The 15,670-nt window shown below is 35.5% G+C and overlaps 2 protein-coding genes across 3 annotated transcripts; one reads left to right on the forward strand and one right to left on the reverse strand.

The window, feature by feature from the left end:
* Positions 1-505: 505 nt before the first annotated feature.
* On the forward strand, positions 506-1,364 carry LOC147380454 (uncharacterized). Its single transcript, XM_086431708.1, has one exon. The coding sequence runs from the start codon at positions 529-531 to the stop codon at positions 1,102-1,104; it is 576 nt and encodes a 191-aa protein (XP_086287834.1). The 5' UTR covers positions 506-528; the 3' UTR covers positions 1,105-1,364.
* On the reverse strand, positions 1,328-7,276 carry LOC147380455 (uncharacterized). 2 transcript variants are annotated; one of them, XM_086431707.1, is made up of 3 exons: positions 7,043-7,276; positions 2,456-4,873; positions 1,328-1,905 (listed from the first exon to the last, which is right to left on the reverse strand). In XM_086431707.1, the coding sequence occupies exons 2-3, from the start codon at positions 3,224-3,226 to the stop codon at positions 1,606-1,608; spliced, it is 1,071 nt and encodes a 356-aa protein (XP_086287833.1). In that variant the 5' UTR covers positions 3,227-4,873; positions 7,043-7,276; the 3' UTR covers positions 1,328-1,605. The 2 variants fall into 2 exon arrangements, with proteins under 2 accessions (XP_086287833.1, XP_086287832.1); XM_086431706.1 differs by having other exon boundaries at positions 2,456-4,876.
* Positions 7,277-15,670: the final 8,394 nt, after the last annotated feature.

The following is a 15,670-nucleotide window of genomic DNA, read 5'->3' on the forward strand; positions in this document are numbered from 1 at the left end:
ATAACTCACCACAAGTTGACTAAAACCCTAGGGCTGTTGCACAAACACACACAAGCTGTTCGTGTATATAACAGATACAAAATTCTAACAGCTTTGACTTGGTAACTTTACTAATCGCTAGGAGTGATTTTTTTGGTTCATGCAGTGTTAATGTTACAGAATTTCTTTTGTAAGAAAACATCTGTTCTACCATTTTTTTGTAGGCTAGGTTAGTTACTAAGCAGACGAATATATTGGCACAACTGTCTTTCTTCCGAAACTACAAGATTATCTGCTAGGAACAGATTGTGAATAAAAAATGAACTATACTATGAATCATATACCAAATGACCTCTTTCATAAATGGTGGCCATTCGACTGTCCTGTCTGGATTTAGAGTGAGTGGCCACATGTACAGTCTGCAATGGTTACAGAAACTTCTGTAATGGTGGCACCACCATCAACATTTCCTAACCCAGTATCATATATTTTAGTTTTACTATATCTTAAATCTTGGTTCTCCTATTATTACCCTAAGAAGGTCTAATTATGTATTTATTCAGTGCAGTACGCCATCACCAAAATTCACGCCTACAGTCATGGAGACCATGCCAAGCAAAAAGTGAAGACTCTGAGGGAACTTTAAGTACTGAAGATATTATCTTGGATGAGCAAGCCTTAGAGCGGGACCTACAGAGAGCCATTGAGGAAGAGAACTACGCACGAGCAGCCAAACTCAGGGATAGTCTCCGCTTTCTCCATGAGGACAGCAAAAAGCTTCGGTTCTACAAATCATTTAGGAAAGGAGATCTGGCAGACATGCAAGCCATCAGGGCAAAAGGGGATAATGTGTGTTGTGTGCACCCTGGTGTGTGTGGAATATGTGGATATGATCTTGTTATTGGAAGCTGGGAATTTGTGTTGGCTGACTATGATTTCCCACTTGAGATCGAGGTGAAAAATGTTGAAGTTCATGTTAGAGGTGATGTTGGGTACATGACATGCATCGAGATGGTCAAGACAAAAGGCAGTAGTTGGGGGAAACAATTTGCCACAAATGTGTTCGAGAGGATTGATGGCCAGTGGTTTATTAGTATTCACCATGCAACATATATCAACCAGTGAAGTAGATTGATGTGGCTATATAGTAGCATATAATATTGAGAGGGAGAGATCCATTCGGATTTTAGTGATTCTGTATACTAGGTTATGTTTTGTATAAACCAAACCCATTTGCAGTATGCGTGTAACCAACATTTGAGTCTGGCATGATTTCTTTGTTCTTCGTCATCTAGACATCAATAAAGCATTTAACGTGGTTGTGGAAAACCGAATAACACATAGATAATACCCAATAACAAACCAGATGGATGTGATTATTTGGATTTGAGATTTCATCTTACTTTAAATTTAAGGGTGTGTACAGTAGTAAAATGGCATAGCTAGCATTGATATGCAAGGCATCTTGTACTCTCTTAAAAGAGAAAACTTGTATAGGATACAAATACTATGTACTGCATAACAACTGATAATGCGAACGTTTGACTATGAAAAAAAAAAAAATCATCTTCACTTCCTCGCTTTCTTATTCGAATAGGTACTTCCTGCATATCTCATCCAAAGCAACTAGACCCTCCCAACAGGAGAAAGAGGTGGGAATGGTAAACAGGTCCAAGGAGCATCCCCATCTATTTGAGTAGGAATCTTTATTCTATCATTTTCCGTTAATATGATTTCCTCTGAAATTTTATCTTCAAGCTGGTTACTCGCTTCAGAAAGCTCAGCAAGTTTTCTACTATCTAGGATTGCTGTACAGATGGAGAATGCTTGCAGCGAAGAGATTGACTCATTGAAATCAATGGAGTAGATTCCCTTCTCGAAAGTCGACAAGCTGAAGACAGTTCTGTTTTCTTGAGTTGCTCCTTCCTGTCAAAAATATATTTCAGAGTAAAAAAAGGGAAGACACTTGGCCTAATGTTCACACAGAGAAAGAGAGGGACAAACATTGGTAATGCTGGGTTAGAGTATAAAACAAGGGACCAATTAGTTGCACACCACCCATTACTAATTGCACCCCATCACTTAAAAATTCCCATTTGGATGATAATACTCCAAAAATAATTTTAAAAAAATGTTGCACTCTTTTTGCCATAGAAATTATTGCTGACTGAGTATTTTTTTTGGCAAAAATTCTTGGCTGTTTCTAAACCATGTTTACAAAGTTGCATGTTTCGAAATCATTTTGCAAGAAATACTTCGGTTCCAAAGAGAACACAAGCAAAACTTAATCATGAGAAAAATAGAGCGCAAATAGGGATCACAAAAACAAAGCTACAAAAAGATGAATAAGCTTTAAACCCAAAAAGGTTATGTATCGAAATGCAATCAGTAGTTTAAAAAGTGGTCATAAAAAAATAAAAATAAAAAGAATTTTTTAAGGTTGGTGTGCAACTAGTCGGGGTCCTAAAACAATTACCTGAATGAAAAGTTCAAATTGATCTGTTGTGCGAAAATACTTAGACGAACTTGAATTCTTACTGCATTGATCCTTATTAGCAAGAATTCTTAGACTGCAACCAACATCCCAGCCTCCACAATCACATGATCCACCCGTTATCCATCTATTGATCAGAGATGAAGGTACTCCTGAAGCTGGCAAGCTATGAACAGCACCGGGAAGTATGACTATGAAGCTAGAAAGGCTTTGGTTTTCTACACAAGATCTACTCTGCCGATGTTCTGAGTTGCAAGAGCAACTTTCTTCTGTGCTCTCCTTTGGGACCTTGACAACAACGGCCGCAAGTTCGCTGTTGATTTCTTCACCCACCTGTTTTTGCTCAACATTGAACAAAACAAACTCTCTTACCATAAATTGATCCTTGGAGTCATTTCCGATGTTGCCGCACTGAGAGCTAGAAACCTTCATTTCACCGATGATTTTAGGGATATAGTCGATTTTTTTACCTTTGCTTCCTTGATTTATCCATCCTCCACTCTTCTTTTTAGTTTTTTGAAAGGAGTAGAATGTATAAACCAAGCTACAATCATTCTTCCCAAAAGTGGTTATTTTCTTCAACGATGCTGCAAGAATGTCGTTGTTGTCAACTGCAAATGTAAAAAAAGGGAGTCCATCCTTAACTGTTACTTTTAAAATAGCTTGCACCATCAACGACACACGCTTCTCATCTTGATGCGAGACATCGGTATGACTCAAGAAATTCAAGCTTCTTTCCACTGGCTTCGCCATGCAAGAATCCAACTGTTTTGAGGTCGATTCATCTCTTGATGGTTCGGCTGACTGAAGGTGATTGGCTGCCCTTGGTTTCAGCAATGGATCCAACAACCTTCTCAATGGGCTAGACTTGGATCTGCTATTTGAATTTCTCCTCTCTCCAATTGAATTATCCAAACAAGGAGAAGCCTCTGGTTTCACTGGACCAGACCTAGCAGTAACATATGTTGATTTCAACTGCGCGGACGGATGAAACCTCTTTAGAACTAAAACTTCCGCTCATTGGACCTAAGTCAACGGTACCCGTATGATTTGGTGACGGATATCTTCCAGTAGCAGTTTTTGCTTCCACTGCTTTTGGACCAGATCCTTTGAAGAAGCCTTGTGTACTGTTAACTTTGTAGACTTCATGATTGAATTGTTCTCTTCGGGTGCTTATCTTTTGAACGAACAATTGTTGATCCATCTGAACATGGTATCGAATGAGACACATCAAATGGATCTTCTGTACCACGAGCATTCACGGAGCAACATAATTTCACATCTGATACTTTGTTGCTCTCATCTTTGTAAGGCAGTGAGTGTGAGTGCGGGATATCAGCACAGAGCTCCATAAACTGAACCTCATTGTTAATATAAAAGCTATCTGAAAAGCTTTTACATTTTGGTTTTAATGGCTTTCCATCATCTATTTTTGTGGAGTCAGTTAGCTGAGATTTACCTGACAAACTTTTTTTGGTGGAATCTCTTGGCAAAAGGAGCACGATGGTTTTGCTCTTGCCAGGGCAATGTTGTTCAATGAATCTAATTTCTTCGAAAAGCTCCGTTTTCTTTTCGGGAATGATCTTTGGATCTGAATCATTTACCTTAACTTTCTCAACGTTGATCTCTGAGTAATTTTTCCCAAAAGACTGATCTGTTGTGGGGAGCTTTTGCTGACAAGCCAATGTTTTGTTGGAAACGGTTTTTAAATCTTGAAAAGCTGAGGCATTTCCTTTAGAAGGTTTGACAGAATGAGAATGGGTTTCTTTAGAAGATGAGGTCAGATGAGAAGGTAATGAAGAATGCACGCTACTTCTTCCAGGGATCTGTTTTTGGTTGTACTTCCATTCTTCCAGGCGCCCCCAGTCAAGGACACCGAAATTCAAAGCCTTCTCTTGGAGGTTTTCTCCTCTCTCCACGCGTTGGAGATAACCTGGTAAATTGGACATATACTTAACAAGCTCACCTTTATTGCGCGCTTTTCTCTCTGCCCATTGCTTCTGGTAATTCCCCGAAGATTTAGGTGGGACTGAAGGCCCGGCACCTATATTCTGTTTTGTTTCGTGATGCTGATCAGTGCACGGTTTTTCTGATTTTGGGTTGTTTGGCAACTTTAGACTTTGGCTTGGTTGGGATGGCTGGATTTTCTCCTTTCCTGTTCTTGCGGTTTGATGATTCCTTGAATTTTTTTTCAGATCTTCTTGGTATCCCATATCGAATACAGGTACTTAATACTCATTAGTCATAGTTTGATAATATCTTCGATGGCATGGTATTGAATGTTCTTACAAAGAAACAGCATCTCTTTCCCGCCACATATTCACCATAGAGAAGGGATTCCCAATTATTTCCTGTCCACCTTAACACATTCTGGTATGATTCATGTTGAGATCGGCTCTTCTGCTGAAGACAATAAGCAAACAAAGAGCTTTATTTCATCTATACTTGGTGAACGATGGCTTCATAAGAATTTTAATTCAGGGGATTAAATCCAAATGCGATCAAATTCTAGTCCAAAGGTTTTACACAAAGCATTGATGCAACAATTCAAGTAAACATCACATAAAGACACATCATCATGTAGGAGTCTTGGTATGTACAATAAGATGAAATTTTGCTATAAAAGATAAATTTTCTCAGACAGACATCATAATCAAGAGAAAAACCAAAGTATCAGGATTTCTTAGATTACCATGTTTGAGCTGCATAATTTACTCTATTTACCAGTGTCCTTGAGCGCCCAAAACAGATATTTCTTTAAGGCTCCAATATGTTTTACTCCAAGAATTTTTCTAGAAAGCTTTTTTAAAAATAAAAACATCACCCAAATAGAAAAACTCTATTTGATAATTTCTATGTTGAACAAAAAACTAAAAAGAATACTTTTCAAAGAAAATTTACTGATGGAATTTTTAACTAACAGAATTTATTTATTTATTTAAATTTTTTTTTTTCCCGATGGGTAAGCTGTACTTGAACCCACGACGTCAAAGTTACTTTCCAATGTGTCAAACAAACTGAACTATGGGTCTAAGTGCAAACAGAACTTATTTCTGAGGAAATTTTTTAAAATTCTATCCCCAATCCATATGTAAAACTAAAAAATGTCTTTTATGCATCATTCTCATTTTTTTTATTTTTTTTTTTAATGTCATAAAAAATGTCTTTTATGTGGATCACAATTTCAATTTCATCATTACAGTTGAATTACGTAGAGCCTAAGATTTAATTATTTGAATATTGAAATTTAGCTTTTAGAATTAAACCAATCAAGTGAAGTTGGGAATAGAAACGGATTGGAAAATTTCTATATGGTATTTTCCTTATCAAAAGTGTTGTTTAGAGGAAACCTTTCATTGCTTGCACGACATAGTATCAGTGGTGGAAAAAAAGGAAATATCAAAGCTCAGTGACATTGTTAGCAAGCTTGAGTGGTAAGAGGTTGGATTTGAGTTATCGATTAGATTAGAGAAAGATCATTTTGTAGCAAAGATTGTTCATCTTGGAACTATCCAATGCAGCATCATTTTTCGTTACTCGGGTTATGGTACAGAGGTTAACTTTTGTTTTGGAATCTCATAGATATTGTTTCAATGGTTCCATGATTTTCATGCCTTGGGCATGCAAAAACCATTTATTTTTCACTAACTTGTATGCACTGATTATCAAATGTTAATTAAGTCATGGCCATTTTGTATAGTTTTTTTTATGTCAGCTCACAGACTTGTTCTTATCTGAGTTAAGAAGAAACTAAGGCCCTGTGTGGATACACCTTTCTGCACAAAAGCAGAAGCCCAATCTCTCCGCACAAGAGCAAAAAATCTCTCCCCGCAAGAATAGATTTTTGGAGCTTCTCAACAAAGAACAAAAAACCTCTCGGCGCAAGAGCAAAAACCTATCCAAATGTTTGGTAGCCCCTCGTAGGAGCAATAAGTCCTTAAGAAGCTCTATCCAAACGCAGTGTAAACTTCCTACTCTGCATACTATGGTCACAATAATTCATTTAAGAAAAAAGGGTAAAATTTCTTTTACAAAGAATTGAAACTCTGTCCAACAGAAATCTAATTTTATGTCAAAGTATTTGCAAGGAGAGCACATGGAGATTCTTTTGTGGGTGGAACTCAGTAGGAAATGGGGGGAGATCGAATAACTCAGGACTCCTCCGAACTACAAGCCTGTATCTGGTCATATTTGGCAAATTCTCCCAAAAACTTATAAGTAATGTGGTGAATTGGGGAACAATAAACCTATTGATGTATAAGAACACAAACTGCACAAAATTAAAGATAAATAAAAAGAAGGTAAGCCCAAATTACAAGAATTACTTTGAGGATCAGATAAAATTGTGTGCCCCCTTGCTATTTCAACTTTCAACACCAAAATTTCTAACAGACAAATGAAAATAGTATCATTTTTGTTCAAAATTCACACTTGTTCTCCTCCCCTCCCCCCATACATCAAAACTCTTATCTAAAATTCTAAATTACAAAAAAAAAAAAAAAAAAAAAAAAAAAAAATTCTCATAAAGGAAATAAAATCCTAAGCGAGATCAAAATGTTGCGCACGTACCGTACGAATCGAAGTAATGTAAGAGCTGAGGTCGATCTCGAAGAAGATGAAATAATACGGAGATCCAGAGTAAAGAAACGAACAAGTGCAGTAGAGAGAGAGAGAGAGAGAGATCCGGATGCGCTTTCTACAAAGCAGGCAGGAGAGGAAAGACAAGCACTGGAAGTGGAAGAGAGTAACCTATCGTTTTCGATTGCACGGTTGAAAGCGCGTCTATGGCTATATTGCCTATTGGTCTTGTAGTTGTAGGTATATCTATATCTATTGGTGACATCAAATCAGAGTAGGCGCGGCTGTGGTGTGGTGTGGGCCCATCCCAAAGACAAACTGTGGCACCCACTGTGGTCCCCACTTTACCTCTTACGTCATTCAGACGGTCACTCTCTCTCCTCTCTCCTCTCTCTATATCTTTTTCTCATAAAAGTATGATCCAAAGCCGTTGAATGATGATATTCTTAGATATGCGAGTGGGGACCACTAGTAAGTTTGGGGGGTACCGAAATTACTAGCGCAACAATGGGTGTCTTGGGAAAGAGTCTTCTGATACTGGGAGGGATTATTACTTAGAGACGACTATTAATTGGAGCCACTTAATCAGTATAAGTGTGTGTTTATTGTAATGAATATTAATAATAAAAATCGAGATCTTTCAATCAGCAAGATTTTAAAATTGAGGGCCTATGAAAGAAGTGGGTGTCCACTTGATGATTTTAGCACTACATTTCCTCACACAGCCTTATAATCCTTCTCCCACGTTTTTTTGTCTTAGGGATTGTTCTCCACCAACATAGCACATATAGAACCAATAAATCTTGAGAAAACTACACAAGTAAGAATAGTTTTAAGGCAAATTTACCTAACTAATGCATCACATTTTGACTATTTACCAAAATGGTAAATTGTAGTTAAAATGGTAAATGCATGTGTAAAATAAAAAGAAGGATATTTTTAGTAAAAAAATTACATTTTACTTTTTTTTTTTTTTACCATTTGGTAATAAATATTAATTTTAAAAATGGTAAATTATCATTTTCGGAATTAATTGCTACAATTTACCATTTTGGAAATATGGATGTATTCGGATAAATTTCTCTGTTTTTTTATATTTATAAATTTGATATATCCTTATTTAACCTTTTTGATTTTCTCAACATATTTTATTGAAAAAAAAAAAGAGAGGTGATATTGGCACCTTAATTTCTTAAATTATTTATCACACACCCCAATTAAATCACACTCTTCAGATATTAAAAAGGTTTGGGTCAATTATAATCCCAGCAGTACAAAATATTATAACACTGGTTCAAACCATTTGAGTAGTTGTTTACAATTATGATTAGCTTCCATATAAAATCCCAAATCCTTAAAATAAAAAAATAATAATTATATATATATATTATATATATATAAATAAATATAAAGAAATCAAACAAATGAAAGGAATAGAGCTTCTATTGGCACCTCACCTTTTACTTATTCTCGATCATTCACTTATTTTATTTACTTTTATTAGGGGTTAATAAGTAAAAGACAGGATGTCAATAGCAGCTCTCATAAAAGGGTTGTGAAAAGGGTTTGGAGAGAATATAGATTTGCGGCCCACATAATATAATAATCGTATAAAGTGTTGGCCAAAATCAGCAATTTAACATTGGGCTCGTGTTTCGTCAGGATCAAGGACACAACTTGCTACAAAAAGTTCAGAGGAGATTTCTCACGCACTTGTCACGTGAGAATTTTTTCTCTTTTTAAAGTTCAGTTCACTTTGTAAATCTTTTGACATGGAGAGGAGAGCGTGCCCCTTTTTCTATGGGTCCAAGAAAAGGGCGATCTCGAGAGATTTTTTCTTTTTAATTTAGAGGGGATGAGAGTATTTAGGGGCAGTTTTGTAATTATATTTGTAATGAGTTATGAGACCGATAATTCATTCTGAATCCTATAATTAATTATTAGAAATGTTTATAAGATTTGCTAATCAATTATTTAAAAATAAATAAATAAATTATTTGCAGAAAAAGGTAATTTATGTAAGGATTTTTCTCTAATTTGAACGATAGGTTGAGGGTCTCCATGGAGAAACAGACGTTTGAGGAAAAACACGTAATTTCTTAAGATAAGTACAATCTTTTTCTAGGAATGTATTTTTCTTTGAAATCCCTAACATCTCAACCATGAGTTTAGCGGAGAGCGTCAATTCAACCATGCAATGTTCCCAAAATGTGAAAGCTAGAAGAGGTGGATCCAATGTTGTTTTCAATATAAAGAATTAATTTATCTTTATCTTTAGTTATTTGGTAAACATTCTTTAAAAATAATTCAATTTTAATTTTTTCTTTTTTAACATTATCAATTTTTTTTTAAATAGAATAAATTCTATCATATTGATTTCAAACAGACCCTTAAAGTATGTATATTTACAGATATATAAATTCACTTTATCACTTAGTTAATCGAAACAAGCAATCTTGATAGCCCACAAGGACGCACTTTAACTAAAGCACTTTTGAATTTACTCTATTTTACTTAGGTTATATTATTACGCCACCCTTTTGAATCATTACGAGTTGATATAAAGGATCACCTTATAGGGTGTGTTGATTGAGATGAATTTTTAACCTTGTTAAACTTTAGTCCGAGAATGTGATAGAGCAGAGCATCCTATTGGATCCACTCTTATCCCACAACTATGTTGATTTAACAATTTTTGACCATTTGATCGAATATTAAATCTTTGACAATTTAAGAGTAAGAAAATGGGGGTTATGGCTTGTCACATTTGAAACAAACAAAGAATAATGTTGAAGTGACCTCAAGATTGGATCTCACATCGCACAACTTGACGTGAAAGTGTATGGGAACTAGAAAGGGTTAAATTAGTATCCGTGTCCAAAAGTTGGACTACTAGGAGACTGGAACTAAGTAATTTTTGCTCCTAAGTAGTACCTAAGGCACCCAAATCGTCTGAATGGCAGAGTTCGAATATTAGCTCTGCCCAATATATAGACTGAGCAGGATAGATTTGTAGGTCTGTCACTGAATCTACTCAGCTCCCTTAATTTCATGGAAGATCTCAAAAATCAAGAAAATGGATAATGGAGTCCATGCGAATCTTTTCCTTTCTCATTAACTTCTCCTAAAAAGTAAGAAATTCATGTTGGAGATCCCTGATCTCAAGGAGATTCCTTATTCGAAGAGATTGGTAGAAGGAACTATAAATAGAGGAAGAGACTTAGAGAGAGTGGGTTCGAGAGGTAAGAGAGTCCATTACTTGTTAACTTGAGAACTAACATAATCATCGGAGGATTTTTGGTAAGTACCACACCGGTATCACCACTCAACAGAGGAAATAGGGAATGTAGGGTGAGTTGAAGGAGCTGAGTTGTTAAAGGTAACTTGAAATTACCTTTACATCTTTGGCGCCATTTGTGGGATTGAAAATATTATTTAAAAGCTTCTTTTTCGTCTACACCTCATTGTGAGGTTGAGATTAACAAGATGGTTAGACCTACTCAATACGGTACTAACCAGGCTCAACCCCCTTCCATTGCTCCTACACCGAACGCTAAGGACCCATTGGGCACTCAAATGGAGGAGATAAGGAAATGATGTTAAGGTTGTTAATCATCGGAGGATTTTTGGTAAGTACCACACCAGTATCACCACTCAACAAAGGACATAGGGAACATAGGGCAAGCAAAAAGAGCTGAGTTGTTAGAGGTAACTCGAAATTACCTTTACATCTTTGGCGCCATTTGTGGGATCCCATATGTTATTTTAAAGCTTATTTTTCATCTCTACCTCATTGTGAGGTTGAGATTAACAACTTAAGGACCCATTGTCCAAGAAAATCTGGTGTTGACTAAACAGTTAGAGGCTCAACAGAAGGATTCTTGTGGGGAAAACCAACGTCAGGTTACAAAAGGGTGATGATAATGTCTCATTGGGTAGTACTAGCTTGAGACCTACACATGAACATAATGATTTGGATTGGCAAAGAAGAACCAACTATGTGTATAGCTGCACAAACTACAGTCCACACGAGACATCCAGGGGTCTCAACACCTTTAACTAGAGATGAGGTTAGGGACTTAATAAGGAAAGAAACAGAAGTTATTAGTAGCAATGAAATCAATCTGGTTGTGGCATAAGCTATCAAGGGTATTGAAAGCACCATTTGATCCGCGGGTGTGGATCCACTTTTTATTTTTTGAGAATCACCACCTAGTTTTACGGTCTAGGAATCGAAACATAACTCTAATCGAATAAAAAGTATTGAACTACAAAAAATAGGTTTGGGGATCACATTATGGGATTGGAAGGTGTTAGGCACCAATCCCGTCCGACGAATACCGGTCTCTACTTTTCTCAAAAGTTTTATATTGCAAGAAAAAATGACCTAAAAATTAAAATAAAAAAATTACCTTCTTTACTTGGGTGCTTGCGATGGTCGATTCCCTCAGAGTTGGTGGAGAGCGTTCCTCGTGTGAATCTTCCCACTTTTGTCTTTATCATTATATCTACTTCTGATCTTCGAGATGAGGTTTTCTTCTCCTACATCTGAATATTTTTTGATTTTTCAAGTAAAAAAATAGGGTTTGGGTGTTAGGTATGGACTTGGGATTTCAAATTTAGGATTTTGAAAATATTGGAAGAAATTTTAGCCTCTCTTTCTTAGGGTTTTTCTTGACCTACAAATTTAGGTGGCAGAAACTCCTTTTTATAAAGTTTTTTGGGATATTAGGGCTTTGATTAAGTCTCTTAGATATAAGGTTAAGTTGTTTCAATTAGGATTTTGAATCTTACGTAAAATAAAGATTTTTAAGTTTTTGGAGAAACCCCCCAATGGAGGGTTATTTATTAAATTATATTTTTAATTCTTTGGGACCCCCGGTGAAGGATTTTTTATTAAATATCATGTGGGCCCCATTTAAAATAATGACTTTTTACTAGAGCAAGAATTATTAAGATTCGATTACACATTGAATTTGTAACAAAAAATTATTGAACATGGACTATTTATTTACCATTTTTGGAGCACAGAAAGTCGAATTATCGTAAAAAACAAAAATAACGTCAATTTTAGAGATCATATCAGGACAAAAATGTAAATTTTTGTTAGAGATAGAATTTGTAGAAGTTGATCATACCATTAGATCTGGAATGAAAAATTAGGCGAAATAGAGTATTCATTCGTTACTTTTAGAGTCCGAACGGTCAAGTTATCGTCGATCGAAATAATAGGCAAAACATCGATTTCGTCCCAAAATTTGTATAAATAAATTTTTTAATTTTTTTTATCATCATCTTCCCCAACCCATCCAAAAAAAAAAACAACCAACGGTTTTTTTTTAAAACTTTATTTTTTTTCAACGTTCCAACTCAGATCGTCGCGAACCGCTCACTGTCGACAACCGACGTAGAAGGGGGAAACGTCCACAGCCTCGTTCTTTACAAAACCCACCCAACTGTTTTTGTTTTACTTTCTTTTTCACCTCGTATCATCAAAAATCAGTCGTATTTATATACGGGAGTTTCAAAACTTTGACCTCAAATTTCATCTGTTTTGGGATCAAACCGTCTTCTGCCGCAGAAAGGAGAAAAGACGACGGCGTCAAGTTCTTCGAAACCACCGGGTCAAACTCAAAGATCAACCATCTCGAAGTCTGGTCCATCTCGATTTTTGTATCAATTATCTCGATTTTCGCTCACGTACTTCGATCATTTCGCATAGAGATTGTAAGGAACTCTCAATTTCTATTAGTAATCGTGGATTGTGAAAATTGCATTTAGGATTTTATTAAAATTTTGTTGTGAGTTTCCAAAAATATAGAATTCAATTGGTTATTTCAAATTCATGTCAGAACTTGCATATTTGATATGTTTAATTGTATTTTATGATAAATTATATGTGGGTAGGATATTTCAACGGATTATTTCCTTCAGTTGGGCCTTATGTACTACTCAGACCCTATTTTAATCTAAGTTTTTTATTTTTTCAATGTTATTGATAAAAATGAATTTCATAATTGAAAAAATGATTTAATATTCAATTAACTCATATTGAGTTTTGATGAATATCAGAAAGTGGATATTTTGTTTGAGAGATTGAAAATTGTAAAAATTCAAAAAAAGAAAAAAAAATGTATGAAAACTGTAAAATATTAAAATCATACCCGAGGGGTGATGTCTGCATTTTACATTGTTGTTTTGTGTGTAGGTTGGTGAATGGGTATCTATGGATAATATTACTGGTTGCATGTTTATTTACTTTCTGTTAGCGCGAGGCGCTGTTTATTTTTTCGTTATATTATTTATTTTAGACCGAGTGGCCACAGTTGCATGGTAGGAAACTAGATATCCATTCTCAATCTTGTATTGTTAATTTCTCTTTTGTTTTTAAATGAAAATAATATATATATATATGTATGTATTTTGTGAGCTATTAAAGAATCTGTGAATGCCTGAAGGGATAGTACGTCATACCATCCTGAGTGGTGTACTATCTTGGGATGTACGGTAGGGACCATCAAGCTCATACGTGGTATGGAACGCGTATGAGAGTGGAGTTACAACTAGAATCCGGGTTATTCTTCTTTATCTTTATCAGTGAACTTGTATTGTAAAGGTGGTCGTATACGAATGGATTGTATATTTGGGAATCACATGCACGCCTAATAGCCATAGACGAAGATGATTAGTCAGTGATCACTAATATTTTATAGTAGTCGAATGTTTTGACACACGAAAAGAGAACCATTGCTTACGGTCACGTCAAACGGCTAGCCTAAGTCGGATAAATGGTCACGTAAGTGTGGTAAACAGCGACCAGCCACAAAATCAAGAACTAATACTTTATCGTGAAACATTATGTCCTGACTGGGAGCGATCCAGTCGTGAATCCCAACTCTCTAATTTTACTACTCCACCATTATGTATTATGTATCTGTTGCCTTATTTTGATATATAAAATGAAATGCATGTTTAATGTTTTCATTTGATCAATTAGATTTGTATAAAAAGATAATGTTATAGTAAGTACTGTTGATCGATGTAATATGAATTTTAAAATGTTTAGTTGCTCATTCCTGACTTTATATACCAGTTAATCGTAGTTTCTTCTATAAAATTTTGCATATTTTAAAATGATTCAGTATGTTTATTCATTCGTATTAAGATAAGTTATTGACAGAAATTGTTGGCTTTCCTACTAGGTAACCATTGTTATTACTCACTATTTTCTTCTCCATTTTTTTTAGTTTTATATCCGAAGCTTGGTAAGGCAGGTGTAGAAAATGAGTGAGAATTATCTAGTGGGTCAAATAGACAACTAGAGTCCATCACTTGATGAATATTGGAGTTATAACCCCTAGTGGTGTCAATTTGTTCAAAAGTATTATAGATTTGTTCTGAGCGGTAGGACTTTTGTTAGAGTGGGGAATATTTGTATAATTCTGTATTCTGGTTATTCTTCTATACTCTGATTTTTCGTACGTTATTAGACGTATATAGGCTTCCGCTAGTATTATATTTTGTATGTATATATATATGATTGCATGTCGTTTATCTTGGTTGAACGCCTTGGAATGCTAACATAAATAAAAGGGACCATGCCAAAATTTCGAGGCGCCACCTTATGCCTCGAGATTTGTCATGGGGCTTTGTGTTAGCGTTTGGCGGGGCACCACATTAGCCTAGTGAAAAATTCCATGTAAGGTTTGAAGTGAATCAAAAACCTTTTCAATTATTGAGTATTAAGTTTCTAGAGTAGGAACTTTAGGAGTGGATGTAGGTACTTTGTCGAACCATTATAAAACTGTATGACTTGTATTTGTGCAAATATCTCTATGAACTTACGCTAAAATGATTGAATGTTATAAATGAATGTTGACATGAATTATATATGATGAATCTTAGTATTAATATTCAATAATTTTCACATCAAGACATAAAGTAACTCTAGGACCCGGTGAATCACCTTAGGAAAACATTTAGTCATATTCTTTGTTTCCTCAAGTTTAATTTGCAAATTATTTTAATTTGTTTTATTCACCCCCTCTAGGACTAGACATGGTCAAAGTCAGTAATTTCATAAATGAATGTTGTGTTCATCTCGACCTCAATCATAGGAGGCTTTACCTGCAAAGCTGACACCCTTTATTGCTGAGCATACTCTCAAATAGTCTCTTTGGGATTCTTTGTCATCTTGGCTACACCTTGCCTATCTATTACCACATATGTATTGAACCTATAGTTTCCCATGAAGATTGTGGCTATGTCTTTCAAACATCGGATCTTGCTATGGTCCAATTGAGAGAACTATCTCTGTGTTACCCCGGTCAAACTTCTTTAAGACATCTATACTAGAAGTTTGTCATTTTTTCTAAACTGGCATGTGGCACCACAATACAGTTTCAGATGAGTAAGAGGGCATCCAATGCCATTGTATTTCTAGAACTCTGAACACTTGAAATCCGTTGGTAGCATGAAGTCCGTATAGAAACATAGATCATCAAACTCAAAATTGTCTTAAGAATCCCCCCTTTCAGTCAGTTCAGGTCATCTATAATCACATGCATATGACTTAACAACCTGTCCTCAGCATAATTCCTCTCAAGCATTCTAAACCAG

This window comes from Akebia trifoliata, unplaced genomic scaffold (assembly GCF_017979445.1).
Source record: "Akebia trifoliata isolate Shusen 1 unplaced genomic scaffold, ASM1797944v1 Contig01401_ERROPOS500000, whole genome shotgun sequence".
Taxonomy (NCBI): Eukaryota; Viridiplantae; Streptophyta; class Magnoliopsida; order Ranunculales; family Lardizabalaceae; genus Akebia; species Akebia trifoliata.

Excerpts from the sequence above, each read along its gene's own strand:
- LOC147380454 (XM_086431708.1), top strand. The coding sequence starts at position 529 with ATGTATTTATTCAGTGCAGTACGCCATCACCAAAATTCACGCCTACAG.
- LOC147380455 (XM_086431707.1), bottom strand. The coding sequence starts at position 3,226 with ATGGCGAAGCCAGTGGAAAGAAGCTTGAATTTCTTGAGTCATACCGAT. Across the intron at positions 1,906-2,455 it reads AATTTGAACTTTTCATTCAG|GAAGGAGCAACTCAAGAAAA; the intron begins GTAATTGTTTTA and ends TATTTTTGACAG.